The 13,534-nt window shown below is 36.6% G+C and overlaps 1 protein-coding gene across 10 annotated transcripts in view; it reads right to left on the bottom strand.

The window, feature by feature from the left end:
- Nucleotides 1–13,534, bottom strand: part of Tre1 (Trapped in endoderm 1) — a 257,148-nt gene that overhangs the window by 15,130 nt on the left and 228,484 nt on the right. For all 10 annotated transcript variants that reach the window (XR_011334579.1, XR_011334582.1, XR_011334580.1 and 7 more), the window contains exons 4-5: nucleotides 10,872–11,177; nucleotides 7,935–8,091 (exon numbers count right to left, since the gene is read on the bottom strand). Coding sequence is in view for 3 of the 10 variants with exons in the window: in XM_069838300.1 (XP_069694401.1) it covers nucleotides 7,935–8,091; nucleotides 10,872–11,177 (463 nt within the window). In the remaining 7 variants the exon portion in view is untranslated. The remainder of the gene's footprint in view (nucleotides 1–7,934; nucleotides 8,092–10,871; nucleotides 11,178–13,534) is intronic.

The following is a 13,534-nucleotide window of genomic DNA, read 5'->3' as shown; positions in this document are numbered from 1 at the left end:
GCGGAAAGAAAAACGTTCCGATGAATTTCAATGTTATGAAGGCCATAACTCGGAAATGAAGCATTTCCGGACACATGTTGTAATGAACTATTTTGATTGTCTACATGTGGGAAATACATACCTGAAATTATGCCCCGTATTTTTGAAACACCCTGTATAATATGAAAAATTTATGATCTTTACATAATCAATTAAAATGTTTTTACAAATATAAATTAACTCTTCCGCTATACTGGAGAATTAGCACGGTCGCTTTGAACCGTGCCGTTACGTTTATCACCAAATTTAAGTAAATACACAATGTCACCAACATAAGAACATGACATTGGTGTGTGGCGTAGTTGGCGGGAGAAATTTTTTTCTCTCGCTGTCTACCTCCTTCGTTCTGAACATTATTGAGAGATAGCGCCACTGTTAGCGACAATGTGTATTTGCGTAAATATTGCGAGTAAATTATGACGAGTGCCTTAGAGGAGAGGCTCGGGACGTGATCCTTACTTGAATTTATTTTTGCGTGTACATTGCAGATTAAATGATTGAGATCCCTTCTTGCTCCGGTTACAGGCCTTGCATGTTAGGTTAGATTAGCTTAGGTTAGGTTAGATTAGCTTTGGTTAGGTTAGGCTAGCTTTGGTTAGGTTAGGTTAGGTTAGGTTAGCTTTGGTTAGGTTAGCTTGATTTCATTCGTCCATGTAGTAGTTAAAATTATATAATTATATAATATGACAGTTTTTGATTCGTAATATTGATAAAAAAATAATAGGTCTATAATGAAAGCGGTGAATAATGTCATGGTCCCTAAATTTTTTTTTCGTAAAAGGCTAGGTATTTTTCTTTAGGCCAGAAATAAAACAGCAACGCCGTCATAATTACGTACTTTACGCTTTGGCGAACATTAACCGGAAATTTACTTTCCGTCATTTTAATGGTATTCCGTGAAACACACCTTTTTTCCTGTTAATTTCCTTGTGATAACCTAGTTTATGATCTTATTACATCTTCATTTTCTTTTAATGCATTCAAAAAACCGCCGTTGTACTACATAAAACCTTGAACTTGACTAATGGAGTGAATTATTTAAGAATATAGTCGCGAATTTGACTACCACCATTTCGATTATATTTTGTTTGATACGGCTCGGTACGGCCCGGTGACTAGTGGCCAGCGACTAGGGTCGACTATCGATATTAGTCTGCCGTGGGTATTATCCAGTTGTTCCAACTCTTCTTCATCTAAACCAAATTCTTTGAAAAACTAGAAAACAGGGTCAGTGACTGTCCCTTCTGAACCAAGAAAAAGAACTTCTGAACTTCCTCGCCACATTGATGAGAAAATTTAGTATTGTAGCAATTTTCACAATTTTAATGTACCGGTATAGCCAGTTTTTCATTATGAACTAATTTACAATGTTCCAGCTCAATATTTTCATAGATGGATTTATAATATAAGCTTCATAATCATTTTCACAGAAGGCTACAGTATTACTAAACCTCCGGTTTCCGTCATTGTTCACAGCAAAATCTTTTTCATAGCAATGGAATTATTTATATTCTAGTATAGTCTTTAAATTCACAACATGCTTCCTTAACAATTATACAATGATTACTCCTAATATAGTAAAATTAAAACATACAGTAGAACAAATAAAATGAAAACATAGTAAGTAGGCCTAACTTATTGATTTAATTACTATGATCATATTGAACATAGTCTAAATATTCATTAACAAAAGTTATAGATGAAGAGGCAAGACCTGGCATTTGAGCTATGTGAGAGGTGAAAGAATGAGCTATCAGAAAGAGAATTTGTTTCATGATGGTTAATATATACGAATCTACTGACACAGAAGTTCATCTCGGATTAAAACCTATCATTCTCCTCCATACAGCCACGGTAAATTATACGGTCAAAGGACAGGTTTTGCCTCTCTTACTTTAAGTCATAGTAGAAACGATTTTACTACTTTTACTTTTCTTTAAAAATATTTTAGGTTATCTATTTTTCCAATATTGCTAGGTATTGTATTTATTTATATTCCATGGTATTCTTACATCACTTCACTGCTAGAATATGGAACATGTCAAACGAAAAAAAAAAAAAAAAAAAACTTAATAAAAGGTAAAGGTAAAGGTATCGCCGTCACATGCCATGAAGGCAGTTGGGGGGGCATGGAGGTAGAGCTCCATGCTTTCCATGACCTCGGCACTAGAATGAGGTGGTGTGGTCGGCACCACGCTCTGACCACCTTTTACCCCCGAGAAAGACCCGGTACTCAATTTTATAGGAGGGTGAGTGAACCTCGGAGCCGTTCTGAAAGTTTGGCAATGAGAAAAAATCTCGTCACCACTCGGGATCAAACCCCGGACATTCCAGTCCATAGCCAGCTGCTCTACCAACTGAGCTACCCGGCCACCACAAAAAAATCTTAATAGTACTATAAAGTCTTAATTATAGTCACAGTCTAGTTGAAATATATATAGAAGGGTTGTACAATATGGTATACTTTACTAGTACAAACGAAGTTTTAGTATCAATGTTTAATACAACACAGAAATATTCATGAAGCGTTATTGAATGTCATGAATTCACCTACAGAAAAGAAAGGCGTGAGAAATTAGGTACTTCTTTAATTTAGCCCTAAATAATCTTATGTTTTGAGTTTGATTTTTTTATATCCATAAGGAGGCTACTAAAATTTTTACTGCCATATAACGTACTCCTCTTTGATAACATGATAGACACGCCAATGGAGTATGAAAGTCATTTTTTGACGCGTATTTATGCTATGAACTGTTGAATTAGTTACAAAGTTTTCAAGATAACATACGAGGAAGATTATTAGTGAAAAAATATACTGACAAACAATAGCCATTATTTAAAGTTTTTTGAAAATGGCCCCACACAATTCCCTAGATTTGGCACCCACAATTACTCTAATTACTCTTTTTTGTAGTAGGAATATACTGTTACTATCTGTGAAATTTCCCCAGATTATTATTCCAAAACTCATTACCGATTGGAAGTGTGCAAAGTATAAGGTAGTTTGCTGTATGATATAAATTAATCACAATATGAATTAGCCTACACCATTCTCAAGTATTTCTGTTCTATATAACTGAACACGAGAATAATTTCTCTGGCGTTTATTATAGCTATGCAAGGCGGAGTGGTTAGCCTCCCTGCCTTCTACCTTGGAAACCTGGGTTCGAGTCCCATCTGAGTCACGAAAGTATTTGTGGTGGACGAAGTAGGCGCGAGGTGTTTTTTCTCGGGATACTCCCTTTTCTTCTCACCATTATCATCATTGTACCATGCTCCACAATCATCCTCCTCTGTGAGTCGCATCCTTTTACTTATAAAACTATTTTTACAATAAAACATAGGTGAGAGGTAATATTTTGTTCCCTAAATAATGGCCTACACAATTTTATTCTATCTACCTTACGTCATATCATCAATATAACTCTTTTTTGTACTTTGAATTTTATTATTAATTATATGCGCTTTATTAATTTTCATTAACCAGTACTGATACTATTCATAATACAACAAAATAAATATATTGCAGTACCAGATTAACCCTTCTCCGGGCAACCAGGGTCTGTCGGGCCCTGGCACTACTATTTTTGTGAATAAAATTAAAACTATAATTTCTACCTATTTGAAATTTCATGACTTTGTTTATTTCTGTGTTTTTTATAGTTAGCGAGAAGGAAAATATTGTAGTATTTTGCACAAATGTTCTAGAACACTTTTACTTCTTTAAAGTGTTAACCGGGCATGCAGGGTCTATTGGACCATAGTATATTTTATTGGTTTTTCTCACTTCGTAACGAGGTTTCACTCCTTGAAACCATTCAGTGATAATCTGACGGCAATGGAATGTTGGAAAAATTAATTCCGAAGCTCAACAACAATGACATTAAAAAAAAATGGACCAATTATGCATTAAAATATATATAAATAAGTTAGTGTGAAGTTTTGCTAGCCATAATACGGTGTAGTTAATAATAGAAAGAGTGACAATCTCTCACCTTTACTTTATTTTTATATGGGAGTAATTATTATGGAAAAGCAGAAGAAAATCAAAGAAACAAAGATACGGTCTTTAGATGTTACAGTATATTTGAATGCATCTTAGTTATGCTGTTATACTGAAGAGTTGTAATTAGGTCAAATATTCTGACAGACTCAGCGCAAGTACTTGTGTGAAGAATCCAGTCAGGATTTGTTTAGAGAACCTGACCTAAGAAAAGATGATCCAGAAGATAACGCCGATAATAGCAAATCTGATCATCAGAGTGAAGCATCAGAAGTTAGTAATCATCATTTAGAGCCACCATATGATCCTGAAACCCCTCATGATGAGGATCTATCTATCAATGAGAAAAGCAGTTATCACCAATGTGATCCACAAGTGGTTAGTGTCGACCGTCTAGAACTAGGATATGGGGGGAAGCATTTGTTCAAACTGCTAATTTCTTTGGTAAAGATGGCACCATGTGGAACTCTCAGCCTTTTCCGACAGGCCGAGCTAGGGCTCACAATATTATCAAAGGGTCAATAAATAAAGTCACTCTTTCACCTGGGAAATCTATTGATGCCTTCAATTTTTATACTGATTCAGTTATAAGTGACATAGATAATAATCAAGAGGCTGAGCGGCTGTGTTTAGAAAGAAATGTTGCACACCCATGGAAGTGTTGCAACGACACTGAATTGTGGCCATTTTTCGGTCTACTAGTAACTGCAGGACACCTCAAAGCAAATTACACTAATTATGACATTCCATGGAGCAGCTTGTATGGTGTGCTAGAAATGAGAAAATTTAAAATTTGTGTAAATGTGTGTGAGTTTTACGACGAAAGTAAAAAAAATTGTAGATCATACACTAAACATGTTTCTTTCATTGCATGAAAAACCTACTACAATTATATGATTTATGTATATTATCATGGATATTTTGGTCATTATAATAATATTATTATTAAAGAAGATTAATATCGTGTACAATAAAATGATTTTCTTCTGCCAATGTATTAAAATGGCATGTGGGTCCGACGGACCCTCCTTGCCCATTAACGTTACAAAAGTAGGTTGCCCGGAGAAGGGTTAAGAACAAGTTGTATATAAATAAACATTTACAGAACCATGAAATTACTTTAGACAACTCTACTTTATATCATTATCATACCGTGCATGAGGAATCTTTCCAACATACGAGCTAAATGAACTATTGGTGTGCAAAGTTTTTCTGATCTGTAAAATACTTCCATTGATAATAATATGAAAGGCACTCTTTCCCTTTCCCAATAATGGGACTGCCTCATTGGACGAAGCGTAACTAACACACAGAGTGAAAACAAAATAGACCACGAAAGAGAAATATAGAGAACGAACAAAAAAATGGAAATTAAGGCCATGAAAGATAATAGCATACATATAAAAGGCCTAAACATAGTAACCAAACAGATTAGACGTTCAAACATAAGTTCTTCCTTTTTAGGAAACAAAGTACAGGTGGTACTCTAAAATGGCAAGTGATCCTCTGATAGCAGCAAGGGAAACATCACGAATGAAGTCGTTGTTCAACTGGAACTTCTTGAAGAAACTGACAAAGAGGCGAGGTATTGTGCCCCTAGCGCCAATCATTAGCCCAACTACTTCAATAGAGGTGAGGTGATATTTCTCTAAATAGAATGGAACTGTAGGCTCATAAATTCTGCATTTTTCTGCGTGGACTTCAGTGGGCTGTTGTTCCTGTGCCTCGAACCTGACTGTTAGGTCGATAATGTAGGCAGATGTAAGGCCTGGTGGAATGGCAAGCATGTCAATTCGCCGACAGGATCCCTCTTGAGAAATGCCATGGACTTCTTCATGTACAGTGAGACCTTTCTTCCTCTTCTGCTCGCAATTCAGGCCATGTCTCAGCACCCTTAAGTTTATTTAATTATTTATTTTTTCATTTTCATTGCATGTGCACAAAATTGCTTGAAATTCTACAATTTGGAATTCTCGTTAGAGGGCTTTCCTTCTCCACTCTGTCCTAGAGTAGTGACCGACAGAATTTTTGTCATCACACTTCTCTAGCTGAAGAGGCGAAATGAAGCAGAAACAGAGAAAACGCAAAACAATAGGGTCTACACTCTTGAAAATACAAGTTTGTGTTTTCACGGGTCTTTTCCAAAGGTTTGAGAATTTGATACACCTCCACAAATGCTGTTGCTTTGTCTTTTGACTTAAGTCTTTTGACATTGCTTTGCAAATGCTTTGAAATAGTATCACCTACTCAGCAAAATTGTCAATTGCTTTTACTTTGCTTTTGCAATATTTCTGACAAGATTACCTTTCCACGACTTCTTCATCGTGCTGATGAGAACCAAATAGTTCGAAACAGGAGATTTGCAAACTGGGTCAAAGCATCCCATTTTGTGTATCACAGGTCAAAACCTTTGGAAGATCCAAAGACTGCAAAGAATAATACCAAATGCAATCAAAGGATCAAACCTTTGGGAAAGACCCGTGAAAATACAAACTTGTATTTTCAAGAGTGTAAACTCTATTTGAAAGTTAGAATTTATAAAACAGTTATATTACCGGTTGTTCTGTATGGTTGTGAAACTTGGACTCTCACTTTGAGAGAAGAACAGAGGTTAAGGGTGTTTGAGAATAATAAATAAATGAAAGCGCACTAATGTGCATTGATGTGGTGGTTATCTACTGTTCCCTGCTATACTCTGTCAGGAATCGTGTTCTTTTGGTGCAAATCGAGAAGTGGTACTGTTCACATTGTTTCCCGCATAGGTTGCACACACAATTGTCCGCTGGCTCGTGGTATCCTTGTTTGATACACAGCTTGTGGTGGAAACCATGTACCGACAGTCTTGTTAGGGCGCTGCATAATTCCTGGTTTGGTCTTGTCCAGCTGCGATCGACCATGGCATCTGTGGAGTAGAAGTCTTCTCAGATCTCGTCTCTCTTTCTCAGTCGATTGTGTAGAACTTCTTCTGATTTTTCTGTTGATGGAAGTAGCAGTTGCGAACGTAGATCCTAATGAGAAAGGTTTCCCTTGCAAGCTCGTATACTAGGCGCGATGGTGTGTGTATAGATAGGCCTAGAGTTTTCTTTAGGAATCTCGCCTTTGTTGCTTCTATGATTTCTAGGGCCTTTTTGGAGAGGTGCGTCCAGGTTATTACTATTCCATAAGTCAGGATTGGTAGGATTTTTGCTGTGAATAAGGCCATTGCAGAGGAAAATATTTGTGGCTAAGAGGGATGAAGTTACAGGAGAATGGAGAAAGTTACACAACGCAGAGCTGCAAGCATTGTATTCTTCACCTGACATAATTAGGAACATTTGACGTTTGAGATGGGCAGGACATGTAGCACGTATGGGCGAATCCAGAAATGCATATAGAGTGTTAGTTGGGAGGCCGGAGGGAAAAAGACCTTTGGGGAGGCCGAGACGTAGATGGGAAGATAATATTAAAATGGATTTGAGGGAGGTGGGATATGATGGTAGAGACTGGATGAATCTTGCTCAGGATAGGGACCAATGGCGGGCTTATGTGAGGGCGGCAATGAACCTCCGGGTTCCTTAAAAGCCAGTAAGTAAGTAAGTAAGTAAACTCTATTTATTGTTTTGCGTTTTCTCTGTTTCGGCTTCAATTCACCTCTTCAGCTAGAGAAGTGTGATGACAAAAATTCTGTCGATCACTACTCTAGGACAGAGTGGAGAAGGAAAGACCTCTAACAAGGAATTCCAAATTGTAGGATTTGATACACCTCCACAAATGCTGTTACTTTGTCTTTTGACTTAAGTCTTTTGACATTGCTTTGCAAAATTGTTTGTTTAAAAGTATGCTGCACTCGATTTACAACACTTACTGTACTGGTATGTAATTATTTGGAAATAAGTTAGGGTATTATTCTTACTTCATCATCTGCAACATTGACAAGCATCAGCGGCAAGAAACAGAGAAGAAAGCAGCAAAAGATAGAGAGCATCAGACGAGTTAGTCGAATATCCTCGCGTCTCTGCAAAAACTGGGATGTTGTTGGAGCCACATTGTTGGCATTTGATCCTGATGGGCTGAAAAAAAAAGTATTACCAGTAACTATCTACTCAAATCTCAAATATCAGAACTTCAGTTTTGTATATCACAAACCACCAATACCAGAAATATATACAAAAAGATGTATAACTCCTGCTTTTATTTTTCTGCCAAATTTTTTTGTATTATTACCTATGGAGGATTAGTATACTTAGAGTGTAATCTTAGTAGTTACTAAGGAGAGAGTCCATGTATTTAGAAGGAGTTTGTAACAGGGGCATATACTGCGGGTGTTCAAAGTGTGCGCTGGACACCCTGTAAATTCGGTAATCACATTTCTTTCTTTTATTTTAAGTTGTTTTATATAATGCAACAATAATTTTAATTTGTCACAATTTAAATGCGTCATACTTTGTCTTTTCAGGATTTACTTCCAAACCTATCGCTTTACTTGCTTCAAGTAAAATTTCCGTGTTTTCCCTAATCATTGTGGATTTTCTCTTAACATATTCACGTCATCAGCATAGACAAGAAGCTGATGTAACCCATTCAATTCCGAACCCTGTCTGTTATCCTGAACTTTCCTAATGGCATATTCTAGAGCAAAGTTAAAAAGTAAAGGTAATAGTGCATCTCCTTGCATTAGCCTGAAGTGAATTGGGAAAGTATCAGATAGAAACTGGCCTATACGGACTCTGCTGTAAGTTTCATTGAGACACATTTTAATTAATCGAACTAGTTTCTTGGGAATACCAAATTCAATAAGAATATCATATAATACTTCTCTCCTAACCGAGTCATATGCCTTTTTGAAATCTATAAATAACTGTTGTACTGTACCCTTATACTCCCATTTTTTCTCCAATATCTGTCGAATACAAAAAATCTGATCAATAGTCGATCTATTACGCCTAAAACCATACTGATGATCCTCAATAATTTCATCTACATATGGAGTTATATCTTCTCAAAAGAATATTGGACAAAATTTTGTACGATGTCAACAAAAGTGATATTCCTCGAAAGTTACCACAATTTGTCTTGTATACCAATATTTATTCAATTATCCGGCAAAATCTCGTATCTGGAACTACCTGGTCCCTTTGGTGTCAGATAAGGGGGATTCTACTGTACTGAATTAGTTGATGACATCACCCTTATGAGAACTGTGACTGATTGTTTTTCTCCTGTACTCTTAAAATTCTTTAAGAATGAAGATATTTTAACATGAAAATACAGTAGCGTGTAAATTAATCCGAACAAGACATATTTTTACATTTTCTGTCATTGTTGGTCTCACAGCTGCTCATACCGCTTTAATTGACATCTGTAATACGTGTAATTCCATTGTTGAAGGTTTGTCATTATTTTTTTTATAATATGCGACATTTTGCCTGTCGTTTTGTGCTTATAAGCATTTCAGTTGTGTTGAAGACTTAATACTGCAATCCTGTGTACATTCTGTCATCTTCACAAATGGATATAACTCCACGAAAACGGTCTAAAATTATAACATTAGCAGAGCATTCTTCTATGACACAGAGGCAAATTGCTGCAGAATGTCACATCGGTTTGGCTACTGTTAATTCGATCATAAAACGATACAGGGAGACTGGATCCATCACACCCCTCCAGAAAAAAGGAAACTGTGGCCGGAAAAGGAAGACTTCACCTGCAGATGATCGTTTAATTGTCAGCAAAAGTAAATTAAATCCTAGACTAACTGCTGTCGACTTAACCCGCGAGTTAATGGCTACCACTGGGGCGAATATTCACGTCACAACAGTGCGGCATAGGCTTTTGGAAGCTGGACAAAGGGCTCGTAAGCCTATTAAGAAGCAACTGCTAACCCCTGTTATGTGCAAAAAACGCTTAATGTGGGCAAAATTACATCAACACTGGACAGTGAATGACTGGAAGAATATACTTTTTTCTGATGAGTCTCATTTCAAGGTCCACGGCTACCGTGTTTCTTATGTACGGAAAGGATCCAAAAAAAGTAACAGCAGCTCATCTCCAACAAGCATCCAAATACCCCCTAAAGTAATGTTTTGGGGTTGTTTTACACATGAAGGGCCTGAAGTATTAATACCTATCAAGGGAATGATGAATTCTGACAAATATATTCACTTATTGGAAACCAGAATCGTACCCCAGCTGCAAAAATCATTTCCGGATGGCAGAGGTGTGTTCCAACAAGACCTAGCACCATGCCATACATCTCGAAAAACTACAGAATTCTTCAACAAGAAGAATATTCAGGTACTCCCCTGGCCAGGCAACTCACCCGACATCAACCCCATTGAGAAATTTGGTCAATTTGCAAAAGAAGAATGCAAAAAATGGATTGTTCTACAAAGGAGAAGATGATTTCTGCCCTCATTGGTGTATGGTTTCGCGATGAAGAAATGAAGAATATTTGTGGGAAATTAGTGGAATCTATGCCAAAACGTCTCAGAGCTGTTATTAGGAACAAGGGAGGCCACATAGATTACTGAGGTATGTCTTAGATCCTTTTTTTATCCCGTTTGAGTATTTTTGCATAAGTAATTACGTTGTTTGGATTAATTTGCACACTACTGTATCTATTTCATATTTCCGTATTTTACCAAAATTAATTCCAAATTATGGAAAAAATTTTCTTCCTGTTGTACCGGATTTTATTCATAACTGAAGACATAACTCTATTCTGTGAGATATTTGAATGATGATCTAGCATCCTTATTAGCTATTCTTAAATTCTTGTCATTATTACAATAAATTTAAACTAAAATGATCTTATTACGCTGAAATGTTTCAATCTATACTTTATACTAACTTGTGTGCTTGTAGATTTCTTCGGCTTTGGCGCACTTTCCAGTAAATGCAAGTGTACGACACAATTATAACAACACACGGCAACAAAAATCCAAGAATGAACAGCATTTTCTTTGGAGACTTCCCATCTTTCTTAAGAATTGTGCAGGAGAACGTTGGAGGATCCAATCCCAGCCGACCCCACACTTCTAGTAAGGGAGGCACCATCATGGAGAAACTGAACACCCAAGCAAACAGCAGCATGAGGCAGATATATCGTGGTGTGTAGAGCTTGTCGTAAAGACTGTGACACGAGATGAGGATGTATCTGAAAGCAAAGGAGCATTGTATTGTATCAGTCATTTGAATGTTCGGTAAATATCAATAAAACAAAATAGGATAGTCTGTGGCAAGCTTCATCAGCAGTAATCTCACTAGAGGTTTTGATATATCTAGAGAAAATCAATACTCGAGTGGGGTTTAATAAACTATTATACGTTTAAATAAAGTACAGTGCTTTTTGCTGTCGAGTCGCCAATTGCATGGCGGCCGGCAATAGCAACTGATGATAGCCCAGTTCCCGGCAAATCAAAAGCAAAACCCCCCCTGCACAGCACCCAGTGATAGGAATGGATGTTACCCCCCGCAGCCAATTCAGTATTGCTTATGATTATAAATTGAATTAATCGACTTGATATTAATTGCACAAATTTGTATAGCTTAATGAAAGTATGCTTGTAAATTAAATTATTCTGCTTACTTTGTATTGTCTATATTTGTATAGTTTTGGTCGATGAATTGTATATGCTTTAAATTGAATAGTAATCTGTATAACTCTGTTGATAAATTGTTTGTGTTTGTAATTTGAAGTAGTTTGCATGATAAGTATTATCATTTTCTGTATATCACAACTGGTTGAATTGTTTATGCCTTAAATTTAATTAACTTACTAGTTTTGTATTATACATATAGCTCAACTTATGAATGATCATTTGCATTTGTAAATTTAATAATCTGATTGGCTATGTATTGTATATTTTTAGTAGAGCCATCGATGTAGCTCAGTCGGCAGACTTGCTGGGCTGCTGATCTGGAGCTGTGTTCGGGTTTGGGTTGGATCCCCCTTTAGTCTTTGGTTTCTTCCGAGGTTTTCCACAGCCATGGGACTGAAGCTGGATGGTCTATGGCGAGTCCTCGGCATCAACCCCTTTGAATTGATTACTCCCTTTGATTTGATTACCTGGTTGGGTTTTTCCGAGGTTTTCCTCAACCAAAAGGCAAATGCCGGGTAATATTTTGGCGAATCCTCGGACCTCACCTCATCTCACTACATCTCGCCAAAATATTGTAAAAAATTGCACAAAATTGTAAAAATTGTAGAAAATTACTAAATTATAAAACTGTAAAAATTTGTAAAAATTGTAATTGTAATATTGTAAAATTTTGACTTGTTCCACATCTTAAAGCTTCATTGCTCATGTAAGATCTATGGAATAAAATGAATGAATGAATGAATGAATGAATGAATGAATGAATGAATGAATGAATGAATGAATGGATGGAGTACAAATATACAATGTACAATGAAAATGACCATGTAAAATTGACTAAAATTACAAAGAAAAATAATCACGTACCTTATAACATGAGATGTTGGAAATGTTGTCCTCCTTCATCCAACATTTCTGGTACGGTTCTTTTTAGGAAATGTGTATTTACACGTATTAATTCATTTTCCGAAGTACAGTGGAGTCAATTTGACACCTGATACTTGCTTTCAATTCTTTTAATCTGTGGGGGTTCGTTGCATACACTTTATTTTTGAAGAGTTAGATCCGGGAGTCGTGGTGGCCATAATTCTTAATAATGATCCTAGCTTCGAAATTTTCCTGAATTAAATTTAACGTCTCTTTAACTGTATGTGCCGTGGCAGAGTCTTGTTGGAAATACCCTGATTGACATTCAATGTCAGTTATATGTTCAAAGAATGGTGTGACTATGTCATCCCTGTATCTCTGCACATTAATGGTAGTTTCAAAAAATATAGGCCCTCTAAACCTATATGTATTTACTGCACACCAAATCCCGATCTTCTCATCATGTAAAGGGAGTTTCGTGTATAAAATTGGATTTATCTGCGGTCCAGTACATGTCATTCTGAATGGACATGTGTCCGTGTAAATGGAACCATGCTTCGTCAGGAAAGAAAATTAAGTGTGGGTCAATTATACGTACATATACATATTATATATAGGGTGATTCACGAGGAAAGGTAAAAAAATTTAGGATACGATATCTTAGGCCATTTTGAATGAAAAAGTTCATATGAACATAGGACCGTTTTCGAACGATGGTGGAGCTAGATGCATTTTTTTGGTAAAACGTCTCACCCCAATGTGAATCAGACGTTACCATATGCTGCTGACGTGACAAGGTCACCGACCGCAATGAATGACGTAACATTGGAATCTGCATTGTGAGCGATGTAGATAAGAGAAAGAAACCAGTTGGTGGGGCATTACAAATGTCCAATCGCCTGCCCTTGTCTGATGTAATGACACAGAACCCACAGATGGCCTACACTATCACTTATCAATTCACAGCAGTTCAGTACAGTAGTTATACAGGTACAGTTATCGGAAGTGTTGTGTTTTTCAAGATGCCTTATAAATTTTCGACCACAGA

Source organism: Periplaneta americana, chromosome 10 (genome assembly GCF_040183065.1).
Source record: "Periplaneta americana isolate PAMFEO1 chromosome 10, P.americana_PAMFEO1_priV1, whole genome shotgun sequence".
Classification (NCBI taxonomy): Eukaryota; Metazoa; Arthropoda; class Insecta; order Blattodea; family Blattidae; genus Periplaneta; species Periplaneta americana.
This window is presented reverse-complemented; position numbering and strand designations above follow the sequence as displayed.